This window comes from Coprinopsis cinerea, assembly GCF_000182895.1.
Source record: "Coprinopsis cinerea okayama7#130 chromosome 6 map unlocalized cont3.6, whole genome shotgun sequence".
NCBI lineage: Eukaryota > Fungi > Basidiomycota > Agaricomycetes > Agaricales > Psathyrellaceae > Coprinopsis > Coprinopsis cinerea.
The window spans coordinates 1,568,588-1,580,645 of NW_003307539.1; the positions used below are offsets into that span (position 1 = coordinate 1,568,588).

General features: G+C 51.7%; 4 protein-coding genes across 4 annotated transcripts; 3 read left to right on the forward strand and 1 right to left on the reverse strand.

Annotated features, from left to right (window-relative positions):
• Positions 1 to 342: 342 nt before the first annotated feature.
• CC1G_11274 (hypothetical protein) lies at positions 343 to 1,879 on the forward strand (the record flags this gene model as incomplete). The annotated part of the gene is made up of 3 exons (XM_001840574.2): positions 343 to 624; positions 692 to 776; positions 996 to 1,879. 3 exons carry the CDS (start codon positions 343 to 345, stop codon positions 1,877 to 1,879), a joined length of 1,251 nt encoding a protein of 416 aa, XP_001840626.2.
• Positions 1,880 to 2,195: 316 nt separating this feature from the next.
• On the forward strand, positions 2,196 to 4,309 carry CC1G_11273 (hypothetical protein; the record flags this gene model as incomplete). Its single annotated transcript, XM_001840573.1, has 3 exons — positions 2,196 to 2,477; positions 2,549 to 2,760; positions 2,824 to 4,309. The coding sequence occupies 3 exons, from the start codon at positions 2,196 to 2,198 to the stop codon at positions 4,307 to 4,309; spliced, it is 1,980 nt and encodes a 659-aa protein (XP_001840625.1).
• A 443-nt stretch (positions 4,310 to 4,752) lies between these two features.
• CC1G_11272 (hypothetical protein) lies at positions 4,753 to 6,955 on the reverse strand (the record flags this gene model as incomplete). Its single annotated transcript, XM_001840572.1, has 6 exons — positions 4,753 to 5,011; positions 5,270 to 5,613; positions 5,694 to 5,920; positions 6,022 to 6,367; positions 6,566 to 6,661; positions 6,827 to 6,955. The coding sequence occupies 6 exons, from the start codon at positions 6,953 to 6,955 to the stop codon at positions 4,753 to 4,755; spliced, it is 1,401 nt and encodes a 466-aa protein (XP_001840624.1).
• Positions 6,956 to 7,739: 784 nt separating this feature from the next.
• Positions 7,740 to 11,512, forward strand: CC1G_11271 (hypothetical protein; the record flags this gene model as incomplete). The annotated part of the gene is made up of 7 exons (XM_001840571.2): positions 7,740 to 8,048; positions 8,239 to 8,367; positions 8,542 to 8,693; positions 9,181 to 9,500; positions 9,644 to 9,744; positions 10,242 to 10,905; positions 11,340 to 11,512. The coding sequence occupies 7 exons, from the start codon at positions 7,740 to 7,742 to the stop codon at positions 11,510 to 11,512; spliced, it is 1,848 nt and encodes a 615-aa protein (XP_001840623.2).
• Positions 11,513 to 12,058: the final 546 nt, after the last annotated feature.

A 12,058-nucleotide genomic window follows, 5' to 3' on the forward strand; every position in this document is an offset into this window, starting at 1 on the left:
GAAGATGTCCCTGGAAATTGGATCCAGATCCACAAAAACACACCATTGACGTCGACGTCGCTCTAGCTGATAAGTAAGTGCTTCTTGTGTATCTGCATTCCTGTCATCCCCAAGCCCACAATGTGTCATGTTCTGGTCCTTTTGCCTCACCACGAGGCCGAAGCTGTAAAGATGTGACGCGTCACGCGTCACAAAGAACGGGCGCTAATTTCGAAGCGCACAATGCTATAAATTCGGTCGACCCCAGGTTGACGGAGTCCTTGATCCCCCTTTGCTTTCGATAGCCACCAAGGCTTACAGTGCACCATAACACAGTTTCCCTTTCCCCATTTCCCATTGACAATGATACAACTGTACCCCGCGAGTCAGAGTCAACACTCGCTGTCTACAGCCCCTGTCGTCCTGGGAGCTGAAGCCACAAGTCCCACTGAGGACGATAACTTTGGGATGACATCGGTTCCTGGTACCCCTGTGACCGTACCCACGACGCCCGACGATGTTCAAGCACCTTCGTTGGAAATATCGCTCTCTCCTGTTCCTCCCCCAGGTCAATCTCTCGAGCGCCCGACTTCATCCTCCATCGTTTTGGACCCGGAGTACTACTGGCCCTCTGTCAAGTTCTCGGTGCGCATAATTTCCCAGCTCGAGTCATTTGGACTTTTACTGACGCATGGTTACCAATAATATTCAGATCCAACAACACTTGGTTCGACTTCCAGTAGGCCTCTTCATCCAACATTCAGAGAAGTTCGCCACCGATTATGGCCTCTCGTCATGTTCGTCTGTTCCAGGCCTTGGGCGCGAAGAGCGAGAGATCGTACTTGACGTTGAATGGGAGGACTTTAGGAACCTTTTGAAGGCTCTAGCCCCGAGGTACGCCTACCTATGCTAAATACGCTCTGTTTCGAAACTGCGACTGACATACCCCATCGTTACGTGTAGGTCCCCATTCTTGGAGGACAAACCCACTCTCTCCGAATCCGAGTGAATCTCAGTCCTCAAGCTCTCGACCAAGTGGCACTTCAACGACCTCCGGAAGGTCGCCATCGACGAGCTCTCCGGCGATGTCAAAATCGACGCGATTCAGCGGATTGGCCTCGCCAGGTCCTACGCGGTATGCGACTGGCTGGTTTCGGCGTACGAAGAGCTGGTGGAGAGGGACGAGCCCATCTCTGAAGAAGAAGGGGAGAAGATCGGTATGAGCACTGCGTTGAAGCTGTCAGGTGTTGCATTGCGTAGGCTCCGCGGGACCAAGTCCGTGACCACCTGTAGTGGACTTCGTCGAAAGAGAGAATTCCCCCGTGACGATATCTTGAAGGCCTTCGGCGACGAATTCGACAATATCCAGCGTGTTCAAGGGCAGTACTTGACGAAGAGCGAGAGACGCGAGAAGGAAGCCAGGGAGGCAGCGGAGGCAAAGGCCAAACGGGAAGAGGAGGAGCGGCTGGAAGGGGAGAGAAAAGCCGAGATGGAGAAACGAGCAGCGGAGGAGGAGGCAGCAAGGATCCGTGAGGAGGAAGAAGCGAAGAGGAAGGACCGGGAGGAAGAGGACGCGAGAACAGCAGCAGAACGTGAAAAGCGTATCCAGAAGCTTCGAATGGAGGAGGAGCGGGTCAAGCGAGAGCTGGAGTTAGAGTTGAGCCATGAGGGCGTCCCTGCCGGTGGTGAATTCAGTACCTGGAATACTAGGCCCGTGACGCCCGAGTGGAGAGCTGCCCAGGTGTTGTGCGATGAGCCTGGTGAGCCGAGCCCGTTTGGGCGGGGCTTTAAGCCGATCCCGGTGGTGGCCAATAGGCCCTTCGAGTTTTCCCCGGCAGTGTTCAGCTCAGGGTCTTTTCGATCATCAGTGAACGACCTGAGCTGCCCCCGGCCCCACTAGTCACCAAGAAGAAGCCGCGGGGATTCGGGCACTAGATACCTTAACTGCTCTACAGCTTTAGTCGATAAACCAATACTTAAACAAGTCTGCATCTGACCGGCTGAGAGGTCCACCTTGTCAAATAATATACCAACTGCAACAATTGAAACACATTTTACACACGGAGAATGGGGAATATTGTGAGGAATTGTCGACGGGCGCTTAACGCAACGAGGCAACCTCATGGCCTTGATTGTCGTTGTTGACGTCGTCTACAGTCGTTGTTACTCTCCCTCTCTCACACTCTCTCGACTTCATTCTCAAACTACCTTGAACGATGATCCAACTCAATCCTGCAAGCCAGGACACTCAAGAGGGCTTTGCTTCCTCTACCATCGGAATCCAAGCTGATTCAGAGAACAACGACTATGTGGGCGCATCTACGACCCGTACCACTTCGTCGTCCCAGCATATTGACCCCTATGAAATGATGGAAGGAGTTCCTCCCTCTCCGGCTAGTTCTGCTTTCTCCACACCTCTGCCCGAGCTATTGGAACCGCCACAGTCCCCGACCTTGCAGATCGAACCAGAGTTCTTCTGGCAATGTGTTCAGTTTGAGGTATGACCCTTCAACTCCAACTCGCCCGCCTCAGTTGAACGAAACCTAACTCGATTGATTTTGAACGTCAGGTCCAAGGACATCTCGTGAAACTCCCTCTAAACCTCTTCATTGAACATTCAGAGAAGTTCGCAGGCGAGTACGGGATGTTACTACCCAAGGAGGTCGCACTGGGAGGCTGGGAAGAGCCGAAGTTGAATGATCACCTCGATCTGCCGACCATCAAACTCGAAGGAATCCAATGGGAGGAATTTAAGAGTTTCCTGAAAGCTTTAGTACCACGGTACGTCTTCTTTCCTCCCATCCACAGAATTTCTAGAAACTTACAAACACCTGATACGTCCAGATCCCCATTCATCGACACCAAACCAACGCTCACCGAGTCGGAGTGGATCTCCGTCCTCAAACTCTCCACTCGATGGTACTTCAACGACCTGCGAAAGGTAGCCATCGCCGAACTATCAAAGAATAAAGTCGAGATGGACCCTATTCAACGTGTTTGCCTCGCCAAAGCGTACCATGTGTACGACTGGCTGCTCGAAGGATACGAAGCGCTCGTGGAGAGGGAAGAGCCGATCACAGAGGAAGAGGGGGAGCAGATCGGTATGGGCGTGGCCCTGAAGTTGTGTGGGATCGCTCTGAGAAGAGCTAGGGGGAGAATCTGCTGTGGGGGAGGCTGTCGGAAGAGTGCACGACCACGACTACCACCACCTCCTGGAGGCCATCACAATCAGGACATAACGGACGCCTTTTCAGACGAAATCGAGAGAGTGCGAAATTCGCAGGAGGAGTACTTGACACGGAAAGAACGAGTCGAGAAGGAGGAGAAGGAGAGGGAGGGGAGGGAAGCGGAGGAAAAGGCTCAACTGGAACGGGAAGCAAATGAACGTGTCAGGCGGGCGAAGGAGGAGGCGGAGGAGGAAGAAGCCAAACGAGCGATGGCACTGAAGGAGGAAACAGAACGTGTTGCACGCGAAGCCGAGGAGGAGGCCAGGCGAAAGGCACGGGAAGAGGAGGAAATCGAACGTCTTAAGCGCGAGGCGGAGGAAGAGGCGAAACGAAAGGAACGGGAAGAAGAGGAGAAAGCTGAAAGGATGAAACAGGAAGCGGAGGAGGAAGCCAAACGGAAGGCGCGAGAAGAGGAGGAAGGAATGGAACAGCTGGCACGGGAAGCGGAGGAGGCGGCCAAGCGAAAGGCGCGGGAAGAGGAGGAAGAAATGGAACGGCTGGCACGGGAACTCGAAGCAGAGAAAGTTGAAGAAGGACCACTGAAGGTCCTTGAAGACCTGATTGAAATGGTGCAACTAGCACAGGAATTGGGGGAGGGGGCCAAGCGACTTGTAGCGAGGGAAGCGGATGAAACAACCGAGTCAGAAGGACGGGAAGAGATCGAAGAGATCAAACGAACTCGAAAGGAGGAAGAGGGGGAAGAGCAGAAGGAAGTTGAAATCACACCTGGTACCAAGAAACTGTCCCGAAAGGAGAAAAGGAAGATAAGACGCCAAAACCAAAAACGGAGGCATCTAGAACAGGAAGCCTCTGAAGCCGCCCAGCCTGAACCGACATCTTCCCCTGGATCCCAAACAGGCGCAAGCGCCGCTGGTTGTTCCTCAAACCCTAGGCCACACGCACACGCTGGACCGAAACCTCAGGCTGGCGCAACGATCACCCCAGAATCAAGTTCTGTACTAGTAGAGGGTGGAAGCCCAGAGGGAGGATCGATATCAAGGCCACCACCTGGACGACCTGGCAGGCTATCCCTTTCAGAGCGACTTGCCATTTCCCTCGCGCGGTTCCAGCAGCTACCCAGCGACTCGGACAACAGTGTATGAATTCCTCCTACACGATACATGGCTGGCGACGAGGAACCACCGTATGATGAAGATTTGGGATGGGGCTCCGAGAGCAGCGTTGATTTGGATTTGGATTTGGATTTGGTATTCGAAGGGAGCGGATAGGGATAGGACTGGTGTACGAGTACTACCGTGTGTATACCATCGAGTCGAGTGGTTAGAATCATGTACTCAAATTATTATGGCGGCTGGCCACCATTCATCCTGACTCGAAACCGAATAGCTAGAACTGAACCGAAAGATACATCAAAAAAATTCCACGTCTGAAAAATGAAGAATAGAATTCAGAACTTGGATGTACAACACCTATAACAAAGACCGAACCACCCATCCACTCTACTCTACTCCAGCACACTACCGCTTCCCCTACTACTCCGCCCTGTATCCTACCACTTCCCTTCATCCCCGGCAGTCCGGATCCCCTACCGCTTCCCCTCAAACCCAGGCCTTCCCTTCCCCTTACTCTTCGTCTTGTTCGCCAACTTGCCTCCCTTGGAAGTCTTCCCTCCACCTGTCTTCCCTCCCTTTCCTTTCGACGACGACGAGGAGGAGGAGGCACCCTTTGAAGAAGAGGAAGAGGACTTCCCGCCCTTCTTGCGCTCGTTCCGCATGGCGATGTTGTCGGCGCGCTTTTTCTGGCGGGCGGCCATGGCTGCTGCGACTTGTTCTTTGCGTTCTTGCCTGTTAGGAGGGAGGGGGTGGCGGTGAGTGAATGGTGAACGACAGCGGTGAACGAGAAAGGGGGAGTAAATGGAAGGAATAAGAGAAAGATAACGAAAGAGAAAGAGGAAGAGGAGAGGTAGTGTGGATGAGATGAGATACCCAAGCCAAGGAGTGTCGAGACAAATGGGACGTCGGACGAAAACAGGGATGGTAACAAAACCGCAAAGGCAACCTAAAGAAAAAAAAAAGGAAAAGAAAAAAAGAACAAATACACACCACTCCTTCTTCCCCCTCTCCTTCTCCTTCTCCTTCCTCTTCGCAGCCTTCTTAAGCCTTCCCTCATCATCCCTAACCTTCGCACCCTCCATCCTCATCTCAGCCTTCACCCACCTCTCCCTCTCCTCCACCTCCTTCCTCTTCTCCTCCGGCAGCTTCTCCAAATGCGCTTTATGTTTTTGGAGCGCGGCGAGAGCTTGTGTCGGGTCTGAGGGGAGTTTCAAGCCTAATTTAGAGGCTGCGGTGGATGAGGAGGACTTTTTGGAGGTGGAGGTGGTGGTGGTTTTTGAGAAGGCGATGGAGGTGTATTTGGAGGAGGGGTTTTCGGAGACGAGGAGTTGAGGCTATATCGATAACGCATACATCGTTAGTTTCTTTCGAGCCACAGAGTCGATTATAAATATCGAAAGATAAACGAACGAACCTTGGTGGTATTCCCAGCCACATCCCGGTCCTTGCCTTTACCCTCCTTCCCGTCCTTCCCACCCGGTGCCGCAGAGGCAGAGACAGAGTTAGATTTAGCCTTAGCCTTCTTCATCTCGCTCTCGCGTCTTAACCTCTCCTTCGTCTCCTTTCGCCTTCGCTCCCGGAGGGCGGCGCGTTGCTGCCGCCGTTCTTCCAACAGATCATCTTTGGATGCTGGTTCTGAGCCTGGAGTTGGTTGTGTTGGCGTTAGCCTTTTCGTTAAGAGAACGAGAATAACGAGGATAGATAGTGGATGTGGATGTGGATGTGGATGGGAACGCACGCACCTCTCCGCTTGTTCCCCCGCAATCTCTCGATCTTGTCATGTAGTTTTTGACGTAGGGCGGCGATACCCCCTTCTGAACGTGGCATTGGGACCAACTTCTCCTCTGCACCTTCACCTTCCCCTCCTCCCTCGTCGTCTCCATCACGCATACTAACATCCCCCTCACCCGCCTCGGACGAAACGTCCTCCCATTCCCCGGCGTCGACGTCCATCGAGATGTCGTTGTCCTCCCCGTCTGAACCGCTGTCGGAGGCGTTGGTGGAGGAGGCGCGTTTCTTGGCTTTGGATTTGGACTTGGAGGATTCGTTTTGGATGTCGAGGATTGTTTTTTGGTTTGCTGGGTCGAGCTATTTGTGTGTGGGTGGTGGGTGGTAAATAGTAATAGGATACCAATGAGCATTGTGGTGTGTTGTCGTAAATCACATCGAGGAATTTGACATCGGAGAAGGAGGAACACGTCGTGCGCAACAAATGAAAGAGAGAAATGGTTTGTTATTCGTCAGTTCAATACGAATTGGAGGATTGAACGTAGTAGACTACCTCACCTTCCTCCTCTTCGCTTCCTGTTTGGCAGCTGCGACTTCTGCAGCATGCTTGATCCCTTTTTGTTTCTTGCTGTGTTTTTGGAATTTGGAGGCGATCTGGGGAGGTGAGTTGAGGTCAGTTAACATTCTTTTTTACTATTCGACGCAAGAAGAGGGAAGTAGGGTAGTGCAGGGACAACGCCCTCTCTGAGAAGGATAACCAGTGCACAAAAGATAGACATAGACCAGTAAACCCAAAGATCAAGAAGAAGATAAACACACCTGCTCCTCAGTAGCCTCGTTCACGATGTAGTACTGCGCCGGGATGAGCTTCAACAGACTCTCAAACGTCTCGTTGTGCTGCTCCAGAGACGCGCGAAGGACGTTCGCCGGTGTTGGTGTTACTGGCATTTTGGTAGATTCGTATTCGTGGACTTGTATTACTATCTCCTATCTCGCACGGTGCTGGTGTGATGGGGTTTTGTAGACGTTCGAGCTCGAAGTTTGTAGGTGTTGGGACTTTAGAGGACTAAGTGTTTGGGACGGGTTTGAGCGATTAGATGAGTGATGAAGGGCGGTGTTTGAGAAAGGCTTGAAGAGCGTATGGGAACTGGGTAGAGACGAAGAGTCAATAAGCACCCATATCTAAACTAAGCGATGCACGCTTCCACATCCGAACAGAACAAAACACGTACTCTTTCTTTCCTCAGACCCCAAAATTCACCACTTTCAATACCCAAATTTCGTTGTTCAGCACACTCGGCACTTGTACGTCTTCCCAGAGACTAGATCCTCACAAAGACGGTGAGAACGAGTAGAAAACGAAGACTACGCCGGCGAGGACGATGGTGGAGGACGAAAGAGAAAAAGTGGCCTCCTTCCTAAACCGGATGAGGGAGGATGGGGTTAGGGTTTGGGATGGGGTTAGGGTTTGCGACCGCATCAATCAGAGATCCGAGTCGTTTCCCTTGTCACTGTGCGTATTGGATCTTGGACTTATCTATCCACCACTCGCCACCACGACCACGACCGACAACGAAAGCTTATCGCGGGCCAGGAATAAGGCGAAACAAAATAACTCAATTCTGTGGATAAAGGCTACTGCTGCTTGGAATCGAAAGGAACTGCGAGTAGGAGGAAATCTCAAACGCGGATTTAGGATCTTTGAAACTGTAGCGCATTCGACTGGACGACTATGGCTAGTACTGCATCGAGCCCTCCATCGGAGTCTACGACTTCCTCGTCACCCGTCACGACGATTGAGGCTCCTGTACAGTCCACAACGGGCCAACCACAATCCGCGAACGAACAGCAGCCACAACCACCACAGCAAGGACGACAAAACCAATTCCACCCTCCAGCCAAACGCATCCTCATCCCAGACCAACTCACCGCGTTCCAAAACTCGCAAACGCATGCTGATATCGTGGAGTTTATTACGAGGTTGAATAAGAGCGTCAAGGGTGCGAAGTTGAGTGATAGGTTTGAGGGAGAGGGGAGGCCTGTGAGTATCACTTACTTAGTCGTTGGTTGGGATTTAGCGTTTTGGATTGGTTGGGGTTCGGGGCCGTCGTCTTCGGCCTATCGTCCACAGCCCTTCGCGAACCCCACCTTCTCATTCATTCGCATCCCATCCACTCGTTCTCTCCCGCTACTCAAACCAATCCAATGCTAACCGCCCCGTACGCCACTAGATCATCCAAGCCATCCTCAAGATCCTCGACGAAGTGCAGCAGATTGCTAAAGAGACGCCACCGATTGAGAACCCCGGTTCGAGGTTTGGGAATCCTGCGTTTAGGACGTTTTATGATCGGGTTGGGGAGGTGAGTAGCGTTTTTGAGTTTATTATCCCTTGCGATCCTTTCGCTTGTTTTGTTCTCTTCTTGTTCTCGTTCTCTTCTTGTCCTCGTTCTCATCCTCGTCATCGTCCTCTCCTCGTCCTCGTCCTCATCCTCGTCCTCCAACCACACACTAACCTAACCTCCACAACCCCTCAGGCCACCGAACCCCTCCACACAACACACCTCGTCCCACTCGGCCTCCCACCCGCCTCCATCCCCGAAATTGGCACCTACTTCAAGGAGTGCTGGGGTAACCGCACGAGGATTGATTATGGCAGTGGGATGGAGGTTAATTTTATTTGTTGGTTGTGAGTATCGAGTCTTGCTTTCTTGATGTATATCTTGTGGTTGGTTGGTTGGGTTTCGTTGGTTGGTGCTTGTGGTGTTTGGGAGCGTCGTGTGGGATGGGTCGGTGGGGATTTGTGCGATGGGTTGACGAGGTTCTCATCTGGATGCCTGGCGGGATCTTATCTGTTCTCATACTTGGATCTTATCTCGCTCCCCCTCGCGCCTTGTGACCTCCCTCATGACCCATGACCACGATACCGTCTTCCCCGTCACACGCACGGCGTCTATTCCCCCTTTTATGGCATTCCCTTTCACCGCTGCGACAGTTTCTTGATCTCCATGTCTATCCTTTGCTTCTCTTCACATTGGAACCCCATCACGTACACCTTTCGTTCAATTGGAGTCCCATCATTTACACCTCTTCATTCACATTGCAACCCACCCAATCGCCAAATTTGCTCAACCCGATACCCGAGGTTTTATTAAATAGCTGACGCGTTTTCGCAGGATATGCCTGGAGAAACTTGGGCTCTTTTCTTCCTCTTCTTCCTCGTCTACTACCGCCTCTCCATCCTCAAACATTCCCTCTCCACAAGATGCCTCAAACACCACCTCTCCATCTTCAACCGGTACCTCCTCCTCGACCTCCCCATCCCCGGCCGAAGACCTAGCCACCCCCCTCGTCCTCCGCATCTTCTGGACCTACATCCAAACCATGCGTCTCCTCCAGTCTCAGTACTGGCTCGAACCCGCTGGGAGCCACGGTGTGTGGGGGTTGGATGATTACCATTTTTTGCCGTTTTTGTGGGGGAGTGGGCAGTTGGTTGGTGAGTGCTTTTATCTTTTGTGCGAGTTTTTCTTTTCGGACTTCGATACGATTTTGCGCGATTCGACACTGACTGATACGATACTTACTGATATGATACTTACTGATATGATACTTACTGACTGACGTTCGAACGGGTTGTAGGCCACAAGTTCATCAGACCACGCGCGATCCACGATGCGGAAGTTGTGGAAGAGTATGCGAAGGATTATATGTATTTTGCGTGTATTGCTTTTATCAACTCGGTGCGTATACCATCAAGTCCTACTTTTTTGTTCTTTGCTTTGCTTTTCTTTTGTTCCTGTTCTCGTCTTGTCCTCGTTCTTCGTCGCGCGTCGTTCTGCTATCTGCTATCTCTTTGGGTGGCTGCGTTCGTGGATGGCTCCTTGGGCAGGGACAAGTGACAGGTGGGGACGGGGACTGAGGAAGAGGAGAACGGAATTTATGATGATCCAAAGGGATTTATATGAGCACGGAGCGTTGCTTCGTTTTGCGTTGAAATAATCCTATAACAATGTCAGAATCGCACTGAATTATTACCGTCTCCTCTCCTCCTCTCTTCTTTCCTTTTTATTTGCTTGGGTTTTTGGATTGTGGAGGAGGATGTGCTGACGCGTTCTCTCTCTGGTGCTTTGAACTCCTCGACGATATGATCTTTGCTGCTGCACTCGTCCGACATATTCCTCGATTTGCGATATGATCTCGATTTGCGATATGGAACTCGACTTTGCGATATGGATAGATCAAGACCGCTTCGCTACGGTGGCACTCGCCGATGTTGGACGATATTTCAGCTGTGAAGACTTGGGATAAAGTTAACGAAGGTGCGTCTCTTTCCTTTCCTCCCCTCACTCTCCTTATCTCGTTTCTCCTTGTCGAGAAATCTACTCCCCCACCCCCATTCTTCATCACCACGTCCACCTCCACGTCCAGGAAGACACTAACTCACTCTTCTATTCTTTCCACTACTACGACGACGCATCTAGGCATGATCAAGATGTACAAAGCGGAAGTACTGGGCAAGCTCCCTGTGATGCAACATTTCTTGTTTGGGAGTTTGTTACCGTTTCCTGTTTATGTACCTTCGACTGAGGCTGGGTCTGTGGTGGCACCGAGTGTACCGAATGCCTCAGCCATCGTCGTGCCCTCCTCTGCTTCTCCCTCTGCCTCCTCTTCCACTACGTCCTCTGCCCCGACGCGTGGAGCACCGGACGGCAAGGAGGGTGATAAGAAGGAGCACGTACATGATCCCAACTGTCTCAATGCAGTTGGAGTTGGGGGAGGACCGGAAGCCCAAGGTCATGCGCACCATGCCCACTCGCATGTTCCGAGGAATATTCATCCGAAGGTGTTGGCTAGTTTGAAGGCGAGGGGGGAGGTTGTTGAGGGGTTGGGTGGGGGGCATGGTGAGTGGGTTTTTTCGATTTCTTTCGATTTTCTTTTCTTTTTATTCCTTTCTTTGCTTGCCTCGTCTCGTTTTTCTTTTTACTTTCATCGTCACTCTTTTTTTATTTTTATGATTTTATTTTGTCCCCTGGCCCCCGTTTTCGGTTGACGGGAAGGGAACTTGGGTGTCGTCCCGCTTTGTTTGCGCGTTTTGACGCGACGGGCGACATGCATATGCTTGTCGTCGCGTATTGTGAGGCGCCGCGGTGTCTCACTCATGTCGTCTTTCTTACTTTCGACGACAAGACGATTCACTCTTCCTTTCTCTTTCGAACAATGTCTTTCCATAACCGTGTTCAAACAACACGCTCCCCTCTCTTCTTCAAACAATACTTGCCCAACAATGTTTGCGCTTTTGACAAAACCTGACACTAACCGACGATCACTCATTCAGGAACCGATTTAGGAGGAGCAGGGCAGCGAGAGGTTGGGTGGGGCGATTGTTGTGGGATTCCGGTACCGAGTGTGTTTGGAGCTGCTGCTGAGGCTGGAGGGCAGCCTGGACAAGGTGGAGTGCAGGGACAGAGGTATTCGTTGAGTGGGGTGCGGCCTGTGCCTTTTGATTAGATGTTTGTAGTGAAAGAATAGTGTATATAACGAGTTACTGTAAGGGTGAAATGATGTAATGCGTCATTGGCTACTGAGAGACTGAGGGCATCGCGAGTACGAGGAGGCGATCGAGAGATTCCAGAACGCGCCAAGTGAACGGGAAGCCGAAGATGCCGAGGATGCGAAATCAAAATTGCACGATGTTGTTTTGGTTTGTGTTGTGATTGTCTTGGCAGCGACGGGCCCGTTTAGCGAGTGTTCGGCTGGCAAAGAGTGGGCACAGCTAAGCAAGAGTGAGTGTGTGAACCGCGGGCCAGACCAGTACGCTTTCCCTTCTTTCTTTCTTCTTTCATCGTCAGCAACCTCCATCTTCTCTCTTTAATCCCTTTCCTCCTCTCCCCTTTTCTACTTCCCCCCTTTTTGTACGACGAGGGTTACTCCTGCGTCTACATCGACGAGGACTAGCGACTACGCTTTGCTACCCACTTCTGGTCACCACCCCAAGGACGCTTTTCGAAGCGGTTTCTGTGTCGGTGCTTTTGTGCGGTTTGGTCAGCCCCCTTG